The sequence below is a fragment of the Xyrauchen texanus genome, chromosome 7, assembly GCF_025860055.1.
Source record: "Xyrauchen texanus isolate HMW12.3.18 chromosome 7, RBS_HiC_50CHRs, whole genome shotgun sequence".
Taxonomy (NCBI): domain Eukaryota; kingdom Metazoa; phylum Chordata; class Actinopteri; order Cypriniformes; family Catostomidae; genus Xyrauchen; species Xyrauchen texanus.
Window position 1 is genome coordinate 18,057,434 of NC_068282.1, and position 25,372 is coordinate 18,082,805.

The 25,372-nt window shown below is 38.2% G+C and overlaps 1 protein-coding gene across 2 annotated transcripts in view; it reads right to left on the reverse strand.

The window, feature by feature from the left end:
* The window catches only part of negr1 (neuronal growth regulator 1), a 228,957-nt gene extending 210,233 nt beyond the window's left edge, over positions 1 to 18,724 (reverse strand). For both annotated transcript variants that reach the window (XM_052130967.1, XM_052130966.1), the window contains exon 1: positions 18,391 to 18,724. In XM_052130967.1, the coding sequence (XP_051986927.1) occupies positions 18,391 to 18,560 (170 nt within the window). In that variant the 5' untranslated portion in view covers positions 18,561 to 18,724. The remainder of the gene's footprint in view (positions 1 to 18,390) is intronic.
* Between the last annotated feature and the right edge of the window lie 6,648 nt (positions 18,725 to 25,372).

Below are 25,372 nucleotides of genomic sequence, written 5' to 3' on the forward strand. Positions count from 1 at the left end.
AAGGTCTTCCAACTTTTCCTAAACGCACTCCAAGTATATCTTGGTCGCTAGCGTGTTAGCACCTAATTCCTTCTCTGGTGACTCCAGATAGTCTATCTGTTTCTCGATGTCCCCCACTCTTGTAACCAACTCAGAGAATTTAATCTCCATGGCAGTGATCGATCGATGTAATACAGTAAGATCCTCCAAGTCAGCAATGACCTTCACCAGTATTGCTGACATGCTCGACAGTTGACGCTGAATCTCTCCCCCTGCACCATCCAAACTGAGTCGGCGGCCCACTCAGGGGTATCAGCTTGAGCACGTAAGTGTCTTTTAATGTCTCCAGAGCCTGAGGATTTTGAATTCTTTGACATATTGTCTTTATAGAACAGTTATGGAACAGGGTGTATAGAATCTCACCGGTTTATGAAAAAAAGTTAAAAACTAGCAAAGTGCGCAGAGCTCGCGGTTCACACATCCGACCCTCACATGGCACAATGCAACTCAAGCCAATTTAGAATTTCTATTTAGTCAGAACTATCCATTTTATAATGTACTTTGAAAACGCTTTGATTTTGCTGCACTAACACCTCTTACCCACACTGGACCATGGTCTTCCTCCACTGAAAACATTGGAAAACGCTCTCCAATATAGCATGCTATGGACAACAATGGCATTATGAAATGGATAACAAGGTGTGGCCATGTAAACCTAGCATCATCAAGATTCAATTCTAGAATGTGGAGATTCAAGATTGGGATTGCAGCATGTTTCAGAAATATCCTCCTCAAACCCAAAATACAAGGGTATTGACACTTTTGTCTTGCTTTTGTCTATTTTTTTTTTCTTTCAAGATTGCCAGTGTGCTTGAAGTTGAGCTCATGATATCCCATTTTGTTGACGTTACTCATGCCAGAGAGCAAATGCAAGTGAGGTACTCTTTTGTGAAGAACAAGGATATAAATAAGATTAAGTTGATCCCAGCCAACAAATTCTCATCCCACAATGTGCCACAATTTCTCAACACCAGATTAAATGACAAAGCCGAAAGATAATATTGAAACTCTAATGTGTTGAATAGCCTACCAAATTTTGAAAATCCCATAAGTTTCATTAAAAACAGGAAATGATGATAATTACATCTCAACCTTCTTGGACATGATGCCATAGACAGCCAAATGCCAAACAATGACCAAAACTAATAAATATTACTGAATGCAGAGAGGCTATTACAATGCTGCTTCATGCACATAGCCTCTGATATGCTTTTTTTAAATCTAGCAGCTAACTACCATTTACCTCTATCTCTCACACATGCACACATACACACACGATAATACCTCAACATTTGCTGGTTCAAATGAACACTGTATCTCCTGAGTCAAAATTACCCATTCATAACAGGAAAAAATACATGTTACAAAATACATGGACAAAATACAAAGATGCTGTTATCTGAATATTTCATAAAGAGATTTGGATTTCAGCTGTTCTGTACAGTATACACACTACATCTTCCAGCAAACGGCATGTGTGAAAATCTCCATTTAGCCTTTTCTTGTTATTTTGTTGTACCTTAAGTCTATCCTCAATTTTTAGATAGAGGTCTGTTCAGCTGGGGATGAGCGTGGTGGCTTTTTCAGCTTTTAGATGGTGCAGCTTTTCCGTTATCTCAGGACAATCTCTCTGATACCAGGTTAGAGTTGGCAGAATGCCACACAAAATGTAAGATATGCAGTGATGCCTCTCTATTACATCTTATAATTACACCTTAAAAACCTAATATACAAGCTATTGCAACATTTCATTTATTAATTTTTTTATATGAATTGAATTCTTTGTGAAGCTGCTATGGATTGATTCGTATTGTAACAAACGCTCTACAAATAACACTGAATTGAACCAAATTGAATATGAGAAACAGCATAGTGACTTTCAGCATTGTAAAATGACTCAAATCCTATTGAGATATTTACATAAATCAACAGAGATTTGTGTCTCCCAACTTTAACTCTAAATCCTAAAACATATACTGGATACTGGATAAATTATGACTGCGAGGGCCCACTGAGACCCTGTCATGTTTTGCATGACCTAATTCTGCTCACTGCCTTTTTTAAGTGACATATTTCTCAGATGCTAACATACCCTTTGCCACCTAATGTAGTGGAAGAACAAGGAAAACATTCCTGATGTTTTCTTAGCACTGGAATAAATCATTTCAGCACTTTAAAATAAGAAATAGTAAGGAAACATGTTATTTGTGGTACTGTGCCAGTTTTGAAAGCGTAAAATCAACCCTTCTGATGGACCATGACATAAGAAAACTACAAATTGAAATGTACTTGGTTGCCGTTTATAGCACGAAAAAAATGTATAACATCAAGGTGTGTGTTAAGTTGCATGTGACTGTTAGAACAGGCAGATGAATAAAGACATTTAATGAGTTTTCCTCCTTCACAAATGTAGCCTTTTTTTGGCAGGGGGTTGAAACTCCTTGGGTAAACTTTCTGTGAGACCATTTGGCAGGGATTAAGCCCAGTTTAACGTCTGTCCCACAAAGGTCTTTGATTCATAACAGAAATTAGAGAGCCACACTAACATTCATTGAGGAACTAGTACATTTGAGAATGCTTTAATCAGATTCAGCTACAGAGCAAGAGGATTAGCAACACTAAAATGTAATCAGTGTGATTAAAACGTTAATGTATTCACACATAAAGACATTTGAACGACAATCCGGCTATGCTGTAAAATCACGGTGCCAAAGAAGAGCGTAACATATATTCCACCATGCTGACACTCAAATAGAGAAACAATCGCAGAGCATTTCAATACTAGATGAGAGTCAACAGGGGGGACTATTTTCTTTAAAGGGACTATGATAGGTGCTGTGATGCTGCAATAGGAGAAAATTGAAATGCTGCAGAGTAGGGAGGATGAATAAACTCAAGATCAGTTCAAAATATGCTCATGCTAAGGCATCTTTAAGAAAGTGTGAGCAACATGATGTATATTAGAGAGACTAACTGGTTTCTTCATGGTGCTTGTGTTCCAGATAAAGAAAATGACACTCGACCAAGGTAACCATGGCAACACTTCCTATGAACATGCACTAGATGGCCTCTGCAATCTAAGACCAATTCAAACAACTTGGTACTGTAGGTATTTGCATAACAATCTATTAACCGATACATCATGTTGTAGTTAAGCACACAAAAGCTGTCCTAGCACAATAATACAAGCCAAAATGTGTGAACCATGGCGAGTGTTGCAGGTTTATTCTGATGACTAAAGCATAATCTCACCTATGCACTTAAAAGGAATGTTCCGGGTTCAACACAAGTGTAGCTCAATCTAAAGCATTTGAGGCATGTTTATCACCACAAAAAAAACAAAAAAAAAACAAATAGAGGTTTCAGTCAGACAAATGAAAGTAGAGCCACAAGACATAAAGGATGTATGTAAACATGATTTTAGTGATCACTTACAAACCTTTTCTGTGTTAAGTTATAGCCAATTTTGCAACTTTGTTACCATGATGATGTAATGTCAACGAACCCTAAAACCCTAAAATGACTTGAAAAATTATAATTGATACAACTTTACAGCTCAAATAAAGTTTTAACAGAAGAATTAATTCATTAATTGCTTTTAGACAATTATAAGCTTACATTTCTGTGTTTAAACCCTCCAAAAATTGGCCACATTCAATTTAATTGTCCCCTGTGGCAGGGCGAAGGGCGGGGCCGGGTCGTGATCATACACACCCGGTCCCTTATCAGGCTAATCAAGCCTCCGAGAGGGATAAAGGCCGATGACAGATGGTGGTGCGAGGAGAGAGAGATAGTTTATGGACATGTCCGTCATGTGTGTGTTTGTGTCTTTTAAGTTTCTCATTAAAACTATTATTTATATCGTCAAGCCGGTTCTCGCCTCCTCCTTCCCGGGTTTTCGGCACCAATGTAAGGGGGTTAAGATGGGCAGGAGGAGGCGAGAACTGGCTTGACAATATAAATAATAATTTAATGAAAACTTAAACCAAAAAGCACAAACATAAACACACACATAACAGACATGTCTCATCTCCTCGCACCACCGTCGGTCATCGGTCTTTATCCCTCTCTGAGGCTTAATTAGCCTGATAAGGGACCGGGTGTGTATGATCACGACCCAGCCCCGCCCTCCAACCTGCCACATCCCCATTCACTTCCATTGTAAGTGCCTCACTTTAACCTTGATTTTTTTCTTTTGTAAAGAAAAGGAGGAACAAATCTAAAATAATTTTTGTGGTAATCAATATTATGCCAAAAATGCTGTTGATTTAACGTAACTTGTATGGAACCCAGAACATTCCTTTAAATAATTGCGATTTTAGTTTGTCACTTTTTCTCAGTATCATTAATGGAGGACAGTTTGGTTTTGACAAATGCAATTAAATGTCTTGCATTATGATCTTGAAGGAAACCAAGTACTGCTATCACTCAGGGGCTTAAAGTCAAGAGGAAATTGGTTTCATTTCATAAATCATCTCACTACATTTCTTCTAATATTTGCTTTGTTCAAATACCTAGTAAATTTCCTACAGAGGCAGCATTTTAAGACATCATAAGCATACTCCCCACTAGGCCTTACACGATTATTAAATACTTATCTGATTGCAGTTATTTGATCTAACCACGATTATTGTGAACTTTAAATTCAAATCATATTTTATTGTCTTAATAAGGGAATGAAGGATATGTTTATATGGAATTTTTTATTGGATGTACCATCTCGTTTTCAAGGGGGTCCTTAGTGACAAAAAAATTTATATAGACACAATTAGACAAAACATGTAACAAAAAAGAAACAAGATAACTAAACAATACCAAATCTGACAAAAAAACAGACAAAAATAAATGAATAAATAAATAAAAAAAAAAATAAAAAAAATAATAAGATCTACAAAATCAGGACATCATACTCCAAATAGAGCATGAGAATGGATCATTCCTATAGAAAAATATTAATGTCAGTGATAGAATTAAGTAGTCAAATTATAAAACATGATTATAGAGGTGTTTGAGTGTCTCATTCAATTAAACTCCGACCGCCTCACTGAGCTGCACCCCGGACCGCACTGTGTGCAGCTCCTGAAGATCGTGTGAAGATTAACCAGACAAACCAGACTTGAAGCACTGTAATACACGTGAAGTCTGTGGAGGTTCGCATCAAACTCTTGCAAAAAATAAACAAGGATTTTAGTGAATGCAAAGTGCTCCAGTTTCACTTTCATTTAACGATCATGTAATGGCAAATGTTATTTGTCATTGTGAGTTCATACACGCAGTGTTGATGACACGCAATGACTGAGAAGTCCTGTGTTACACCGGAGATGATAGAATGAAGAAACACAGAATATCAAAGGTCTTTCTTCATGTGAAATAAGGGCTTGTGGGTTTAATTGGAAAGCCTTAAAGTAACATTTGAAAGAGAAGAACTTTGGAAAGAAATATTTTACTATTGCGTACTTTAATATAATAGAATAGTATATTATACAATATAATACATTATAATTAGGGGTGTAAAAAAAATATTGAATCTGTTTGTATTGTACAATATAACGCTCTCGATTTGATATCATATGTGTCGAACTAAATGCATAAGTGTGATTCAAACCAAGAAATGCAGCATTGAGAGCTGCAAAACAGGCGAGTTGAGAGCATGAAGACCAATGGCAAACAGCAAGTAGATTGTAATGTTACAGCTTGTCGAATTTGCCAAAAAAAAAAAAAATTGTGTCATGTACCGGTGCTACCATCAAAACATGTTGTTTAATTATGCCTATATCACTGCACAATTCATGGATTTGCGATGCAGAAACAGCAGCAGTGAGTTGCAATTAACAATTAAAAAATAACTTATTAAACCCACATTTACATGAGACTTACAGTTCTATGCTTTTGACGTCGAAATGTAAATGGCTATGTGCACTTGCGCGCATTGGAAAAGCCAGTAAGACTGCTAAAGTTTACATGCAAAGTAAAACCAGGGGAAGACGGCAAAATAATTAAAGAATGTGCTAATCAGTTTTTGCTCAGACCGCTAAATAATACTGTTTTATGTAAATACCTGTATGTATAACGTAAAGTCAGAGGTCAGGTCAATCTAAAGGTTTTTTCTCCACTAACTATTTAGTTTTTTCTTTATGATCAAACCAGTAAGCCTAACAATAAGCTGTATTTAGAAACATTTATAAAACACTTTATACTATCCGTACTATCCTCCGCCATATTGAAAGTTTCGGACTCCTTCCATCTCGGAAACTCGGTTATCAAATTTATGAGGTTGCCATTCGTAATTAAGACTTGCGGGGTCGTTCATGTGCAACTTCAGAGTGGGAAACTCGTATTTACGATAATAAACGATAGCACGTGAAGGTAGCATTAGATACTTTTATTATAGAACTCCACTTTATGTTGCCAATGTCAGACAATGTTGTGTCACTAAAGATTTAAAATACATTTATTTCGAATCCTTGAATAAATGTAATGGAAATAAATGTGTGGGTGCTGTAGTTTTTCTTCTTTTTTCTAATAATCGTATCACGTGGCTTTATACGTTTTAAAGGCCTAAAAGTAAATCAGGTAAAAGTTAAATATGAATAAATTACTTCTTAAGGTTCATGAAGCACACATACACCGAAAGTCCTAAAACGGACAATTAATCATCATAATTGTGAGAGCCCTAAAACAGACAATTATTCGTCATCATCGCAATTATTGTTTTGACAATTAATCTTCAGCCAAATCATAATCGTAACAGCCCTACTCCCAATGTGAAGGCTGTTCCAAAAGGTAGACATCATGCATCCTCCTGAGATAACTAGTTTTGACAAAATTCTTAGGCAGCACAACGTGTATTTTTCACCAAATTTGCAATCCTACAATGTTTTGTGGCAAGTTCGAAAAAAAAAAAAAACATCCAAAATGCCGGACATGGCGAGAAATATGTAAAATCAATAACATTTATCTTTTAGCATTTTAAGCAGCTTATATAAGCTCATATTAAATCCGAGACAACATGGAATATTTGTACTTATTAAAATTTTGCCGAACTGCTGAACCATTTAAAATTAACTAGTGAATGCAAAAATGTGATTCAAAATTGTGAAAAACATGAAATGTTGACCAGTTACAGGACCAAAGATATACTATTTCCTTTATAAATTCATATAATTTTTAACCTAAAATGTTGATGTCGATAAAAGTTTGTTATGTTTAAACATGTTATGCATAAACTACCAAATTTAATATAGTTTAAAATAGAATTACTAAAAGCACAGAATTTTATCCATATGCTTATTGGAGTATCATACTGTTTGCTTAGCATCATGCCAACTTCAAACTTCAAATTTAAATCACTTGCTAGTTTGTGTTGTGCATGGGTTGCTGCCTACAGGTAAAGTGTTCCAAATCGGTTATTTATAAGATTCCATAACAGTTAGGATGCTGCCTACAGTATGTAAACTGGCAGTGTAGCAGCTCTATTATGACATAATGCCAATCCTCACTTCTGACATCTGAAAAATACACATTATGTGATCCATTAACCAAAAATTTGTACAGTATGCAAACATAGCAAGATATGTAAAGCATGATAAAATGTTTGGACGAAAAAAACAGGCATCTTAACAGTCTGTGATGTTGGTGTGGCATTCCCAGTCTGAGTAAGGCCTCCACTCTGCCAAGAATGCAGAGGCAAAGCTGTTGAAATGATTGATGACATGCATCCACTGGCCCTCTCTTCCCTGCTGACATGCACTCACAACCCAAAACTTTTCACTACTAATTGGACAGCCTTGCAAATTCCTTCTCCGAGACTGTGGTCCACTAAATTAGCCACTGATAACTGCCTAGAATTGGTTTCATTTATGAACGTCCAGAAATGTCATGCTGGTAAGTTACCACTCACCCTGCAAAAGCAGTTTGTCAGGGTGAGTGGTGACAATATATGTCAGTGTGGAGCGGAGGGGGGCGGGGCCGGGTCGGAATATCGCGCGCCCGGTCCCCAATCGGACTGATGAGGCGCGCGAGGGATAAAGGCGGCCGGTGACGATGGTTTGAGAGAGAGAGAATTACGGGCATGTCCGTCATGTGTGTGTTTTGGTTGTGCTTTTGGTTTAAGTTCTCATTAAATATCATTTATGTTGACAAGCCGGTTCTCGCCTCCTCCTTGCCCATCCTTTAACAGTGTTACATTGGTGCCGAAGCCCGGGAAGGAGGAGGGATGTCCGTCGCAGAGTCCTCGACACTGCCGTCCACCCTGGGGAGCGCCGCTGCCATCTTCCGGGTGACGGAGTAGCCCGACCGCCCGGATGCCGGGAACGGCCGTCGTCCGCGGGGCAAGTGGGGACTGGATAACCCAACTGCCTGGAGCGAGGGAGCCGCTGCCGGGGGCGGAGGAGTGCCCTGCCATCCCCAGAGACGAGGAGGGGTCGAGGGAGACCGCCGTCCGCGAGGGGAGGAGGGAAGAAACTCTCCGACCACCCGGAGCGGTAGAGCCGCTGCCAGGGGCGAAGAAGTGTCCCCATTTGCCGCCAGAAAAGCGGAGGCGTGTTCTGCCCGCTGGGGGTCGAAGGTTTCACTCCGGTTCGCCCGGGGTTGGAGCGGTTGTCATCCGCCTGAGTGTTGAGGAGTGTTCGAGGACCACGCGACGGTACATCAGAGAACCGGTGAGTGAGCTTTTTCTCTCTCTCCTCTCTCTCTCTGTCGCACCGTGTTGGCCTTTTCCCTCGCCTATTTTGTTTTTGTTGTTGTTGTCTTCCCCTCCTGTCTCCTCCCAGGGCGAGGAAGGCGGGGATGACCACGCGGGAAGCAAGATACACCCCGCCCCAGGGATGGGGGGGTGTACGTCATGCCGGTGGCACCCCGGCCTGAGATAACGGCGGGAGGAGTGTGGAGCGGAGGGGGGCGGGGCCGGGTCGGAATATCGCGCGCCCGGTCCCCAATCGGACTGATGAGGCGCACGAGAGATAAAGGCGGCCGGTGACGACGGTTCGAGAGAGAGAGAATTACGGGCATGTCCATCATGTGTGTGTTTGTGTATGCTTTTGGTATAAGTTCTCATTAAATATCATTTATGTTGACAAGCCGGTTCTCGCCTCCTCCTTGCCCATCCTTTAACAGTGTTACAGTCAGGTATATAGCTTTCTAGCCATTTATGCCTCATCAGATTTCCATTTTGATGTTTTGATAAAGCTTTTTGGTGGCAGTTAATTTATTGTCTAGTTAAAGTTATAGTTCACCCAAAAATAAAAATTTCTCATCATTTACACACCTTCATGCCAACCCAGATGTGTATGAATTTCTTTCTTTTGCTGAACACAAACTAAGATTTTTAGAAAAATATTTCTGCTGTGTAGGTCCAAACAATGCAAGCAAATGATGACCAAAATTTTTCAAATAAAAAAAGCACATAAAGGCAGCATAAAAGTAATCTATACAACTGTAGTTGTTAAATCAATGTCTTCAGAAGCCATTTAATTGATTTTGTTTAAGAACATTTGAAAATATAACTCCTTTTTACTATACATCTTGACATCAGCAGTCTCCTTTGCGATCATGATTTCAAGCTTGATTACACTTCCTAGCAACATCTAGCGGTCTGCACATGCGTCGAGCACTAGGAAATGTAATCAAGCTTGAAATTATCATGCCCAGAGATTTAAAGTGAAAATGTAGTAATATTCTGGTCTGTTCTCACCCAAAAAACAATTGGATCACTTCAGAAGATATGGACTAAACCACTGAAGTCTTGTGGATTATTTTATGCTGCTTTTATGTACATTTTGGACCCTCAAAGTTTTGGTAACCATTCACATGCATTGTATAGAGCTGAGTTATTCTTCTAAAAATCATTGTTTGTGTTCAGCAGACGAAAGAAAGTCATACACATCTGGGAAACAGATTAAGCTCTTTTTTGCACTAAATTATTTCGGGGCAGTGACAAAATCACATAATGGCCATAAATGAAGTATCACATGATCTACCTATGCATGTTTCACTAGTTCGAGTCACATGCCAGTCTGTCTGTTCTTTTTAATTCAATTTTGTATTATTTATCAGAGAAAATCCAAGTAACACATACATGATGCTATATACATGTATGCTCATAATAATGATAACAATGCATATAAGGTAACAATATTATAGTGTAAATGTAGCATGCAAATGACTCGATAAAATGCAGTCAGTTACAATATACCTTGCATTCTCAATTCAGATTTGTGTAGTGTATGAAAGATGTCTCATTGTCTGGGATCTAGTGTTGTCCTCACGATAATGCTCTGTATTTTTCAGAGACAAAGGAAAACTACAATCGCCAACCAGCCCAAAGAAAGATTTGCAATATAGGCTAACAAATAGTCAGTGGTCATTCAAGATTTTAAAACTACCCGACTAGTGTGAGGCATTGCTAAACTTGTAAGCAGAAAATTAGCAGCACACAATATGACTTTTGCATAAGTGGTACTTGTCAAAACAAAAACAAATCTACTACAGTATATCATAAGATATAAGATTTTTGATCACCATTCACTTGCATTGTTTGGACATAAAGAACTGAAATATTCTTCTAAAAGAAGAATAAATAATAATATTTTATTTTGTCAGAAACAAATTAAATAAATCTGCTACAGTATTTGGGCAAACTGCAAACACATCGATGGGCTACATATTACATATGGGCTGCGTGTGTGTATATATACACACTTTATAAAAATTTTATCAAATGAAAGCAACTGTGGTTTTTTTTACCACATCTTATTTGTTCTTTTATTTTTTTTCTCCTTTTGTTATAATAAATTGGAAAGCAGTTAAAGTATTTCTGTTGAAGTTCCTAATGATAAAACAGAAGGAGTGGCATTTGGAGACCTGCATTTATTGGAGATTGCTTGCTAAACGTTAGATTGTATGGAATGATTTTCCGGACATTATTCAAAAGGAATTGCAAATTGTATTTGCAATTGCGTTTTCAATTTGTGGACGCATAAAATGTGACATAATCCAAACGCAATTGCAAATCGCGCATTACCGTTTGCATTTTCGTTTAGCTGAACGCACAGTGACTGCCAGATTTCAAATGGAAAAGCAAAGTCCGTTTGCAACTGTGTTTCCCATATCTTACGAGTTTTGGCCCTGTCATATTTAAATAGCAATTTCAATTACCACGTCTGCTTTTTCACTTTCTCAGCGTCGCGTATGTACCCAGCCAAAACTCAAATGGAATACTAATTCCCTTAGCATTTCCATTGATGCCTTACACGGAAACCTGTCAATCGGGGTCAAGGGTGGGATTATGCTATGGGGCGTGTTTGTCTTGGGAAGTGACGTCACTCACAGTCGACGGTCAAGAGTCATTATATAAACAAGCATTAAAAGTAATGGACCAGAAATCTGTAAGATGGCATCACTGCATCATTCTAAGGAAGCATAATATCTTGAGTTTTGACAGTTTTGTAAATTTTTCTTTTTTAAAACTAATTTTTAAGTGTGTGAACAACGTTGCACCAGAAATATTCTGTCAACTAGTACATAAACAAAAGAGCGGAATAAGAACTACAGGCACAATAAGTGGAAACTATAGCCGCAAAACGTAGAACAACATTTGGCCAGACATCATTTTCAGTAAGAGGCATACATTTGTGGAATGCATCTGAAATTAAAACATTGACAGACTTCAAGGTTTTTAATACACATTTAAAGCAATGGCTGAAACTGAAACAACTTTGTGAACACTGACTGTACAGGACATAACACAAAGCATACAAACATAATGTTGCATATGTGAGCACGCACAGACATATGCACACTTTTGTGTTCTTGTATTGTTAAATGTGTCTAGACTTTGTTTTATAGTGACTTCCACATCTACTTAAGCCCATATCTTATTTCATATATGGGATGTATTTGTTGTATGTATTTTATTAATTATATATCTTAAACTCAGTACTCTGTAATTTTTGTTTTAAATTTATAAGCCTAACCAGGGACAGGGGTTGCAAATTAGTCATGGCTAGAAACATGTATGCGTGGCATCTACTTTGTATTCTTTATAAAGCAATGTTCTATGCATTTGTCCCTGTCAAATAAACATTAAAATAAATACAAAATAAATAAAGAGGTGATGCCCTGAACAGACGCCGGTTTATTTGATCTTGACCGTCGACTGTGAGTGACGTCTCTTCCCAAGACAAACACACCCCATAGCATAATCCCACCCTTGACCCTGATTGACAGGTTTCCGTGTAAGGCGTCAATGGAAATACTAAGGAATTAGTATTCCATTTGAGTTTTGGCTGGCTACATACGCGACGCTGAGAAAGTGAAAAAGCAGACGTGGTAATTGAAATTGCTATTTAAATATGACAGGGCCAAAACTCGTAAGATATGGGAAACACAGTTGCAAACGGACTTTTCTTTTCCATTTGAAATCTGGCAGTCACTGTGCGTTCGCTTAAACGAAAATGCAAACGGTAATGCGCGATTTGCAATTGCGTTTGGATTATGTCACATTTTATGCGTCCACAAATTGAAAACGCAATTGCAAATACAATTTGCAATTCCTTTTGAATAATGTCCGGAAAATCATTCCATAAGATTGACTCTAACAGCAGCAAAAATCACTTAATAAAAATATAATTACATAATTTGCTAACTGAAAGGGAAAGGGGATATAAACATATTTTATTATACAAGGGACACTGCAATCAAGTTTGACTTAAATCAAGCAATGTTGTATTTCTTTGTTGGCCAACACAATGATATTGTCACATTAAGTTATTAGAGGGGGAAAGAAAGCATAAATGCTCTTGATCTGCTCCACTGCTTTGCATTCCATTCACAATTATCTATGCAGTCCCTCCAATTACTTGGCTCTACTTAACATTTACAGCCACGTGCAATCCACACACATTGATTGATTCATTATGCAAATGACAGGACCTAATTTAAGGCTTGCTTACATGACTTCGTTTAAAAAACCTGCAGCCATGGCAATGCAATGTGCACAAATGAATGGAAATACCCATTCCTTTTGGTGCTGAACAGTAGTAAACTTTGTCAACAGTTGCTAGGATTTGCTATTGGCAAGGTTTTAAATATTATTTATCTGTGTATACTGTGTATTGACAATGGGTTTAAATGCTTCTAATATTCTCAGAAAGGGCTCATTTTCCTCAGCTGAAGCTTATTCTCAAACAGATACAGTAGTATGGAGACAATGACAAATGAGTCTTCAATATAAATGCTGAATGTGGCAAAGCCTGATGATAGGATTATTGTTAAGGCGAATGGCACAGGCCTGCATGCTCTCCAGTTTGAGAGTAGAGTGGGTGTCTTGCACCTGAGGGACAAAGAAGCTTATCTGGTATCTAGTGAGCCTGCTTCATCAAAAGCCATGAAAATCAGTGACAGGTTGAGGAGAAGGGAGGTTAAATCTACTTGAAAGATACTACTGTACCAAGTCATTGTACAGAAGTGCTTCAGGTATAATTGTTTGGAGATTACCATTATCTGGGGCAATGATGTTTTTTCTCCATATTTTCTCTTGAGACTCGTGGCCTCCCCTCGAAAAGGGAAAGGGGGTTTCTTTGGGAATCTTCCATAAGAATATTGCAATTACATTGCTACAGAACACTCCTGGAAGCAGTTAAAATTTAAAATTGTAAACAGTCAAATTTAAAACTTACCATCAACTGTGCTAATCATTAAAAAGTATTCAGATTTGATAAAGATTTAAATAACGTAAACAAAGATTTACTATAAATATCTAGAAAAACATTTAAAAATGCTTTTAATTCAAATGGAAAAATGCAAAAAGGAATTTGTGAGGGTTAGTTTTAGGGGATATAAATATGAATAGCTCAATAGTCAATGGAAGTTTGCTGCCATAAAAAAAAAACATGTTTGTGACAACAACAACAACAAAAAACACCAAATGGTGAATGCCTTGCAGTGCAAAGACTACACAGGAAGACTACACACTTCCCTTCAAATTTCATTAAAAATGTGGAAATGATGAGTTTAATAAACATGTAAATAATGTTTTTATATTGCATATTACTTTTTGTGTATTTCAATATTTTAGTAAATAAAAGTATCAAGCTGTTCTTAAGAAATCCAGTCCACTTTTTTTCTACATTAATATGTCTATTAATAGAAGTCTGAAGACGGACAGCCCATAGATCCCATGCTTCAGTGGGAGTCTATGGCAGATAACTGTTGGCATTCAAATCAAAGTCCAAAAGATCGATGTTGATGAGACGAGAGTCTCTAAATGTGTCATTTTGGATCCCGCCCGAAAGCCATACATCTCTGGGAGACTACGTTAGCTCAATAGAGCGCAACAGCCAGGTTTCGTGGGTAAAATCCAATTAATCTTTCCATAGACTAATTGATTTTCAACAATAACTAATACATCTTTAAAGACAGACCTACAGTACACTCAAGGGTTGTTTATCAATTGTATCTGTTGAAGCCATCACCCATCAGTTATCTCAACTTAAGAATCACACTAAACAGTGGAATTCCTGGTGAATAAATACGCTACCCATGGTACAGCAGTGAAAGATACACCAATCAGAGAACTGCAGCCAAGCAAGCCTGTGAAAAAGCCCGGAAGAGACCACCCATTTTCATAATGCACTCTGAGTGATGCATTAGAGTCGGTCTTCCGTCACCCTCATACTACTTATTTATTAGTATATATCGGAATATTTTGCAGTAAGTGTCAAATATATTGTTTCTTTAGTTATAATCAGCAACCTAAAATCAATAGTTTTATATGTTTCCATGGGTTTCTATCCAATTACGCCATTCGCAATGCTTCATGGGATTGTTCTTTGTGCCCTCGTGAAATGTTAAGTATGCAATGTTGTACCTTTGTCTTTTCATTCAATATTTGTTTTTTGTTGTTGTTGTTGCTTCAAATCAAAGTTTGTAATGTTTTGATTCACCTCTGAGCTGGATGTTTTGGCTCATGGTTTACGACTATTTAAAAGAGGATTTTTTTTTTAAAAGTCAATGGGAAAAATAATAAACCAAAATGGGAAAAAAATTGGATGGGCTCTGCTGCGCTATATTAGCCCTATTTGCATTTGATTAGCAACTGATTGCCTGTTGGACACTGGGCTTTTGATCTGTTTATTTTGGGCAGGACTTAGCAATAAATGTCTAATAGCTAAAACTGTAATGTATGTGTGATTGACAGCGTATTAAATATAAAAGCACCGTTGTTGAGCACAGAGTGTCTGGCGGCTCGGACATACACACACAGTTATTTTCAATCTCATATAATGTATTTATTTCAGCTTTCATAATTGGATATTTGCCAAATTTGTTGCAAAAACTGAGCTCAGTTAATTATTTTCATTTAAACTTTTCACCATTTGAGTAGCAGTTTGAGCAGCTTTTGGAAGCAACATGCAGATACCAATAAACAAATACGTAAATGTGAGCAAATTCCTGCAATGTCTTCAACATAAATAGAAAGAAAAAAGAAAGGAATAAAAGACAATATAACATTGTGACATTTTTTATCTGTGGCTGGTGAATGTCAGATCTGCCAAAGGGTATATAGGCAGCTACATTTCCTGCTCTCCAATAGCTTCCTATACCACCTTTAATATCCAGGGCTGTCTCTATATTTCCAAGAGCAGAATACGATCCCAGGCAGATATTTAGTTTGATGCTTTGATAGCAAAACAGAAATTGGAGCAAGTGATCTCTGACTGAATTACGTCTTGAACAATTTTAAGACAAGGATGTCCATTTAAATGCTAAGCTGCACCATCATAACTGTACTGTGCATTGCAGCCAATTTGCAATTATTAAGGTGGCATTACTGGCACAATGTCAACAACCTTGTTTAAAGGAGATCACTGTATTTGCCATAATTTATGCTCTTCTGCCCTGGAGACCAACAAAGTCAACCGAGGATAAAGACAGATTAGATACACTCTAAGAAGTCCTCTCATTAACATTTTAAATTCTAAATCTCTTCAATTATCTACACTATTTGAACAAGGTTTCGTAGAAACTACCTGATTTTTTTGCAATGTTGTGATCATTTTGCATTGAAAATGACACAATTCAAAACATAAAGCAAACTTCAACAGGAGCTGGTTGTCAGGAGAAATAAAAATCTGCAGTTTGGGCAAACTGCCAATATATAAATGGGCAACATATAGCCAACATATTTAAATACACAGCAAACAATAGGTCTAAGTAATATGAAGGTGAACTAAAAATTCTTCCACATGTTTTTTATATATTTTACACCATCTAATTATATTATTTACATTTCATTTTTCCCAAGTGATTCCGTTTAAGTTCCTAATGATAAAACAAAGGAGTGGCATTTGGATAGCTGCATTGATCCTACTGTCCCTGTGAGGCGAAAAGCTCACAGTAACATCCTTCCAATTAATCAGCTCTGACAGGAAGAGGTGTGGTCGGAGGAGAAAAGGAGCAGATTCCCACCCACGTCTAGATGATGCGCTGATGCTGGTGAGGGACACGTTTAAAGGGCCATGTAGGACAGTCATGACAGTCCTATTGATAAAACACAATAGCCTCGCTATTACTTTTTCTTACCCAGTGCTGAGTACCCAGTGTGTTTACAGCGACACTTAAATGACTTGGCATGTTAAAAGGTGCCTTTGCTTTTGCAAATGTAATAAAAACAGAATCACTACATGCTTTTTTTTTTTGTCAAAAAAGCCAAATAACCCACATACTGTTAAGAATGTCTGACTAGTCCACTTCATAACCAAAGGTGTAAATGGCCAAACAGCTAAGCAAACAATTTTGTAGAAAGTGGTGAAAAATCACAGAAAGCTTGATGATCAACCTTATTTTGCCATACCACCACAAGGAGACATCAGTAACATGAAAAAAGAGGGAAATTTGATAGTTTTAAGAAAGTAGTTCCAAGCAACCAGAGATACTTGGTGCGATCAGCAGTGTCATTGGTGAAAACATAATGCCATTAAGTGCATGAAACAATCTCAACAAGTACAATTACAGACAGCTTGACTCAAGAACTGAAATAGCATTGAATTGTATTGAGAAGGGATGTTACAAAGCTAAGGCTGAAAGAAAGCCTTTTTGGGGTAGGGCAGCCACAAAAATCCTTAGTGTGTTCATAGGAAGAACCTTCAGACTTCACACAAGAATTAATAGCTTCACATTACCCCTACCCTTTGGTAATTTGGCTTTAGTAAATTGGTCTTGTGTTGAAATATTTAGAAGAAAAACTGGGGACAAGTATCGGAGTCAAATATACATTTATTCATTTAGCAGATGCTAAACATATTTAATTTGCATAAAAGGAGTAAAGAGACAGCTTTATCCTGACATATAGCCTATGTGATGTTACTTCCCTTCGCATTTTGGCTAATTTGTCAGTTGTAGATTTCACAGATGAAAATCAGTCAAAAACACATTTTGTGAACACTTTTTTGTTTATATTAGAACACAATATCCAGCCGAAAATGGTAAGAATAAAGTTGTTACACTTCATATAAATAGAAAATAGAAAAACGTAACATATGACAAACCCATACAGAAACATTTCAATCACCACTGCTGATTTAGGGTAAGAGGGGCAGCGGGATGAAGAGTCCTATTATTACATGCTTAAGGGGCCGTTCACACCGAACACGTATTTGTCGCGCTGTTATTCAATTGTTTCCCAGTGTAAACGCGCTAGTCAAGATGGTACAATAATGCACTGTGCTGTTTTTTAGCGTCTCGCGCAGTCCTGCCGCGTTTTTTAGACACCATGTCAAATTAAATTTAACTTAAATCGATAACAACGCGTATCGAGACACATGCGTTGGTTGTGCTCTTTTTTTTTTTTTTTTAGCGCAAGAACGTTCGGTCTGAAGAGCCCCTAACATGAACCGTTCATAACTTGACACTCAAATCATGAACGAACGACCATACATTCTATCAGTCCACCACTGTCCCTGCTAGAAGTGTGCAACTCTCTTTTTCCCAGAACACAAACATCCGTGAGAATCTCTCGGACGGCGGGAATCATGAATGACTTCCACTTGACGGGGTTTACAAAACTCTACCCCTTCCCCTGCTCCTTATGCAACCCATTCAAAAGAGATTATAAACCGTTCGCTAAAAACAGTGTTTTTTACAACCAATTCATCTTGTAAGTATGTCCGAAAAAGCATATGGTAGTCAGCAGGAAACGTTCGGTTTGTGACCTAAATAAATGTGATGGAGCGACACTGGGGGAATGTGTCAAGTGTTGTTTACAAAACTGAGAGCACAGCGACTGATTCAAGCGGGCATGCACCTGTGCCAGCCAAGTTTAGTTTGAACAGTTATACAGCGACTGCGACTTACCTGAGCAGCGCGGTGTCTCCCTGTCTGCTTACCACACTCTCGCTGGAAGCATAGTCCACAGTTTGTCCAGCGGGCAAACACGATGGTAAAAAGCAGCAAAGACTGAGAATTATAGCGGTGATCCACTGACCGGAGACGCACGCATCCTGCACTGCAATCATTATGTCCATCGCTGCCGAATGGAGTACGATCCGCGCCGCTATTAAAAAATGTAAATATGTGAATGGAAAATATATAAATCCCCGCTCTTCCTCCGCGCAAACCCCGAGAAATGGCGTTCCGTGTAGTTTTCCAGATTTGTTTTGAACGGAACCTGACCGCGGGAGGAAGTCGACTCTCCAGTGGCTTGCACACCATCTAGTGAGGAAATGGGAAACGGGAGCAAAGCTAGAATACAACCCCCCGGCGCTGATCCTGTTGCCATGCGGCCGTTTCCAAGGCAACCTGTTCCCTGTAGTTCGTGATAGAGCAGTTTAGGCGGGCGGATATTCTTGATACAGCAATACTATTTAAATGTCGTCGCCTGGTGAGCTTTTACCACTCGAGGTTTACCACCCTGCAACCTCAAGACCTCCTCGTCCAAACATGCACTATGTTGTTTATGTTCCATGTGACGTTTCCAAAAATGATTCAATGATAAGGTCGAGAGATTTCTAATGACCTAGGTCAGGTCTTGTTTGTGTCATAGGTGGCCCGTGCAGCCCTGAAAAGTACGCGGATATATAAGTTACCATTGTCAGCTTCACACTGTATTTCCTCATAATTGGTCACTAGGCTATCATCCATTTGTAGATTAAATGGCCTGAAAGATTCCATGGTACACTTTAAAACAATGGAAGTAGGCTTCTTGAAAGAAAAGCATTCACAGCTAAAGGAATGGTTGATAAATACAGCTCTGGAAAAAATAAGAGACCACTGCAAAATTATCAGTTTCTATTACTAGGTATGTGTTTGAGTAAAATTAACATTTTAGTTTTATTCTATACAGTACTGACAACATTTATTCCAAATCCCATACAAAAATATTGTCATTTAGTGCATTTATTTGCAGAAAATGACAACTGGTCAAAATAACAAAAAGATGCAGTGTTTTCAGACCTCGCATAATGCTAAGAAAACAAGTTCATGTTCATATTTGAACATGACAATACTAATGTTTTAACTTAGGAAGAGTTACGAAATCAGTATTTGGTGGAATGACCCTGATTTTCAATCACAGCTTTCATGTCTATCACATTGCTGTTGGTGAATCTATGCTCCTGGCACAAAAATTCAAGCAGCTCGGCTTTGTTTGATGGCTTGTGGCCATCCATCTTCCTCTTGATCACATTCCAGAGGTTTTCTATGGGGTTCAGGTCTGGAGATTGTTCATGACAGTGTCTTGATCCGGTGGACCTCCATCCACACTTTGATTGACCTGGCTGTGTGGCATGGAGCATTGTCTTGTTGGAAAAATTAGTCCTCAGAGATAACAAAGACAAAGATGAATAAGCCTGATTCCAGCCTTGTTGAAGCACCCCCAGATCCTCACCGATCCTCCACCAAATTTCACAGTGGGTGCGAGGCACTGTGGATTGAAGGCCTCTCCGAGTCTCCATCTAAGCATTAGTCAACCATGTGGGGATCAGTGATGATACAGGGGTGCTTCAGCAAGTCTGGAATCAGTCAGAAAAGAACTCATGTGCATGCATTCTTTGACAGGTGATGTCTGTATCTAAAAGATTTTTGTCTCTTTTAACTGTAATGTGGAACTTCCTTACTACATCCACTGATGTTGGCATTCCAATTTCTCCCATTCGGTTATTAGAAGTGGCCTGTCTCTGCTAAATTGTCGCTGTACTTTTTGTGCCATTTTTGTAAGATTTAAAAAAGAGTGGCTCTCATAAAATTCAGAGCAAGTAATAATAATAATACATTTTATTTTTCTATATTTCCTTTAAAGTTAGCTTCTCAAGGTGTGTTAAATATGGCATTTTTTATTTGAAAACAAAGTACTGCATTTTACATACTTTTACAGACTATTGTGTTTGCTTGCTCACATTCTCATTGATGGTCATGTCCAGGTTGTTCAAGAAACCACTAGGTGCACAGACCATTTTTTCCATTTTTGATATGGAATATAGTTTTTTCTTTAATGTGGATTTGTGCTCAGTGAATGTTTTTATTTTCTCCTCAGGATAACTATTTCTTTGATTTCCTTTTCTGTCATCTCACTGGGTACTCAATTCTTTGTGTTGCCTTTCAAGAAATCCCTTTTCTGTTCTTCTTTGCACTGCATTCTCTTGCTTTTTATATTTCTAATAGTTACACTCAACATTTAATGTCATTAGATCCTATTTAGATGATAATCTAAGGTAATGGCCAGCACCTTGGCTGGCACCTTTATATACTTCTACACTATGGCTGAAGTTTTATAGATTGTACATCCTGCACTGTGCAACTTAAAGCTGAAGTATGTAACTTTTTCTGTGTTCAAAAACTATTTCCTGTCCCAGCTTAAAATGCAGGGACAATTATAAGTAGGCCATTTGTTGGTTAATTTTTTCGAAAACTTTAAACAGTGTCTCTGTGGTGCTATAAAATATCCTCTGTTTGTTTTGAGCGACCTGTCTGTGCAGACACAATTACACTGGCTCAACCAATGGCATGAGTTGGGGGCAGGTCAATCTCTGTGTTTGACCAACAGCAGACAGAGGTGGTTTCAGAAAGCTGTTTTGAAAACAATGTATTTGTGCAATTTTATTCTGTGGTGCTACAAGTGCAAAAATACATACTTCAGCTTTAATAGACTTGGCTAATAAGGAATACATTTACTGTTGACTCCCTGACATGGTTTCAACATTACTAAAATGGCTTTGATAAAAGCATTTTGGACCTGCTCTTGAGTGTTTTCCTTTTATTGGGAAATACATGGTTTGGATATAATTGCCTGAATGTCATTAGCGTTAATGACAACCAAAGTCCCTTTATTCCATTCTGTATTTAAATTGGACTGGCATAGTTGGTCTTTGCTAATAATTTATTCTGCCAACAGCCAAACACTCATTACTTGCTAATTCAAACAGGAAGCATCCTGCTTGAATAGGGCAAGAATATATATATTTTTTAAAAGCAATATTGGTACTGTAAGTATTGATATCAAGATGTTGGTTTTAGGGGATTGTTAAAAATGCTGGAGAAATATAAAACAGGTTAAAAAGTAGAATCATGTGTTAGTTTGTGTAAACCACTGGTCACAGTGAAAGACTGATGAACTTAGACGTCATTCTATGGAGGGAACAGGTTTGAGGCCTGAACCATGAAGACCATTCACCCATAGAAAGCTAACCAGACAAAACTGAACAGCAAAACTATGACTTAATGGAAGCACTTTTGAAATCCTCTTAAGCACATAGAACCAAGTCTATCGGTTCATGCATTAAAGCTGTTATTACTACTCCCCTTCTTCAATGTTCTGTGAAGATGTGAGGGGAAACAGGAGCTTTTCACACAATGCAGTTCCTGAAATAAATTGATAAGCTAAATAATGCCTAAGACTCCACCATAGTGGCAATGTCTTGTGTTTTCTTGCTAAAACCTTAAACTATCAGAGCGAGACAAAAGGAACCCAAAATCAGAGGAACAGTTCAAAGTATTTTATAAACCGCAATGGTAGGGTTTACGGTGCTGGCAACAGCTCCAAGGAGTCTTTCACTCGTGCGCAGTTATTGCACAATGGGCAGTGAGAAGAATGCGTTCATAGACGAGTGTATGCATTGTGGAAGTCAGGAGCAGAGCCATAGGAAATCTCAGTTGAAGCATAGTGAGGTGCAGAGAACAGCACCCAGACGATTTGGAGGCAATCACATCACCAACATGCAGACAGAGACAAGGAATCCTTCACTGGCGCGCCGTGGGTGCAGAGAACAAGAATAAAGCAAGCTGGAAGGTAACCACACTCCCAACACACGGCAGAGACAGGCCCAGCTAGGCAAAGAGGCCGAGGTTATTTTCTTGACATCAAACAATAATCTAGCAAAGACACTGAGAACACACATGGTTTAAGTAGGGAGTGAATTAGAGTAGAACAGGTGTTGCTAGTATGCTAATCAGTGGCACGATTAACATTTCTCTGGGAACTATCAATGTTCCCATGGAAACACTGATCATGCATGCCAGCTTCGCCTACGAGACATGAGGAAGAGAAAATAACAAAACACACAAAATAACCCGGCAAACTCACCGGAGCCATGACAGAAACACATTCAGTCCACACATTTCTTAATTCTTGTATGTAACACCCGAGTATTAAACAAGTTGTATTCCTAAAACTATGTTTTTGACTGGTAATTCAGCATTACAATTTTTTTAATGCAGCATTAGTCAGGGAAAGTTTGACCTATTCAAGCACTAGCAACTTGAAAGTAGGCATGGCTGTAGGCCGATATCACAGAGAAAATTTTTTCTCAAACTCGCATGACATTGGTTACATGCCTGACAAGCAGAACGACATGAGAATCCATGATGTATGAACCCTTCAGTAATTCGACTGGAATGGGCAGAGCAGCTAAATGTGCGGTGTGCTTAACAATAAAGTGTGATGTTGTATAGTCAGAGGATATATTGTAACCAATCAAATGCAGACAGAACAGACAGAATTTGATGCATTCTTACTACAATACAATTTCAATTTAAAAGATTTGGTAAGTAGAATAACTACATTGCAAATGTAAAAAGCTTTCAGTACCAAGATTCAGCCTGTAACCCAATACATTTTTCACGTGTGCTGGCAATGATGATGTGAAGAACCCAAGTGTAGTTTATTCATAAACATGAACAAGAACAAAAAATTAAACATGAACTTGACTAGACTTGACAAAATTTGAGGCTCGAGGGGCTGAGCCATGGAGAGGTGTAGCCGTGAGTGGCTCAAGGGGCAAAACTGGAGAACTGGGAACGTAGCTGAAGGCTCGAAGGGCCAGGGTGGAGCAGGAGGCTCGGAGGACCAAGGCAGGGCCACTTGATGTGGCAGACATGGTAACATGGCATGATTAGGTAGGAATGACAACATGACGTAACTTAGCACCTGAGGCTTGCAGCGCTGGTCGTGGCAGGTGTGGGTGCTGGCTTGTGGAATGTGGCAGGCGTGGGCGCTGGCTCATGCAATGTGGTAGGTGTGGGCGCTGGCTGTGACATGGCATGGAGCAGACTCAGGCGTGGCTGTGACATGTCATGGAGAAGGCTGATGTGTGGCTGTAACATGGCATGGAGTAGACTCAGGATCCGGGGCAGAAGATGGCGCAAGCTCGGTGACCATGCCGTGGGATCCTTGCTCAGCAACCATGACGTGGGACCCTGGCTCGGTGACCCTGCTGCCTCCTCGTGCCGCTCTCCTGCTGCCCATGCCTAAATCCACCACTGCCAGACAGGTTGACCCAACCCATCATGACCCATAATGGAGCAATCAGAATAAATGTTCAAATTCAAATGATCTATTAATGGAAAACTTTACCAAAAAATAATTATCCTCTTATCATTTACTCACCATTATGTTATAATAATATCTTCCGCAGAACACAAATGACAATTTTCAAGCTCCATCAGACTCCAGTGGTTTAATCAAAGTCTTCTGAAGCGATCCAGTGCATAGAGCATTAGATGGTGCTAGGAAGTGTTATCGAGCTTGACATTACGATTGCCAAGCTGACTGCTGGTGTCAAGTGAGAAAAAAAAAATATATATATTATTTTGGTCTGTTCTCACCCAAAAATGGACTGGATTGCTTCAGAAGACATGGATTAAACCACTGGAGTCTTATGGATCTCCTGTATGCTGCCTTTATGTCCTTGGAGCTTAAAAATTTAGTAACCATTCACTTGCATTGTACAGACAATTAAACATATCAGAAAAAAAATTATTCTCATGAGTTTCTTATGAGAGTAATGTAAGAGTAAATGATGAGAGAATGATAATGTTTGGGTGAAATAATTATTTGATAATAATATTTAAGAGATTTATATGCCAAAACAAGTCAACATAATGTTAGTGTTTTATTTTAATGTAAAATGTGATTATTTGCAATAATCAATTATTTGTAAAGGAATAGGATATATTCTGCATGGTTCAAATCAAATCATGCTAGCTTTGAAATACTGGATTTATTTCTTCAGTTAATCTCAAGATCTAACAGTGACCTTTTAAGACATACGAAACAGTGACAAATAGGGTCATTAGAAATAACCTTCTCTTAAATATTGCATGTAGACTCATTGATGTGCTTGATAAAATACATTTCAGTTATAGTGAAATTCAAGATCGATTCAAGTTATGGTTTCAAATTATATTAGTTTCAGAGATTTATGAGGATTCTGCTCTCAGTAAATAATGCAATTAAAAATGTATTGTTTTCTGCTGCTTATACTGCTGAGATATTAAACCACAAACAATAAATTATATTTCTATTTTTTATTATCATGTGTTTGATGAAATTCACTTTGTATTACTTGAGTCAAGGCAAGATGTTATTAATATACAGTACTGTGCAACAGTACAGTACTGAAGGATGTCTTCAAAAATTTTGGAATCTGGACGATAGGAAAGAGTGAAATTGAAACGGTTACAAAAGAGGGACCAGCGGGCTTGTTGGGAGTTCAACCTCTTTGCCTCCTGGATGCAGGGGAGTCTGTCCATATGAGGAAAGGCAATCTTGGCCCCAATGCCTCCATTGTTATGTTAACATTACATAATGCACTATGAACTAACGGAACTAACAATGAACAGTTGTATTTCTAATAACAAACATCAACAAAGATTAATAAATGCTGTTACAAATGTATTGTTCATTGTTATTGTTCATGAATTTATGATACATAATGCATTAACTGTTTATGAATGGAACCTTATTGTAAAATGTTACCAACATTTTTTAGGAAACTACACTGTTGCTCACGCCCAAGGGAATCTTTTCCAATAAAAATAGACAGTGTTTCACTGAAAGAACCAC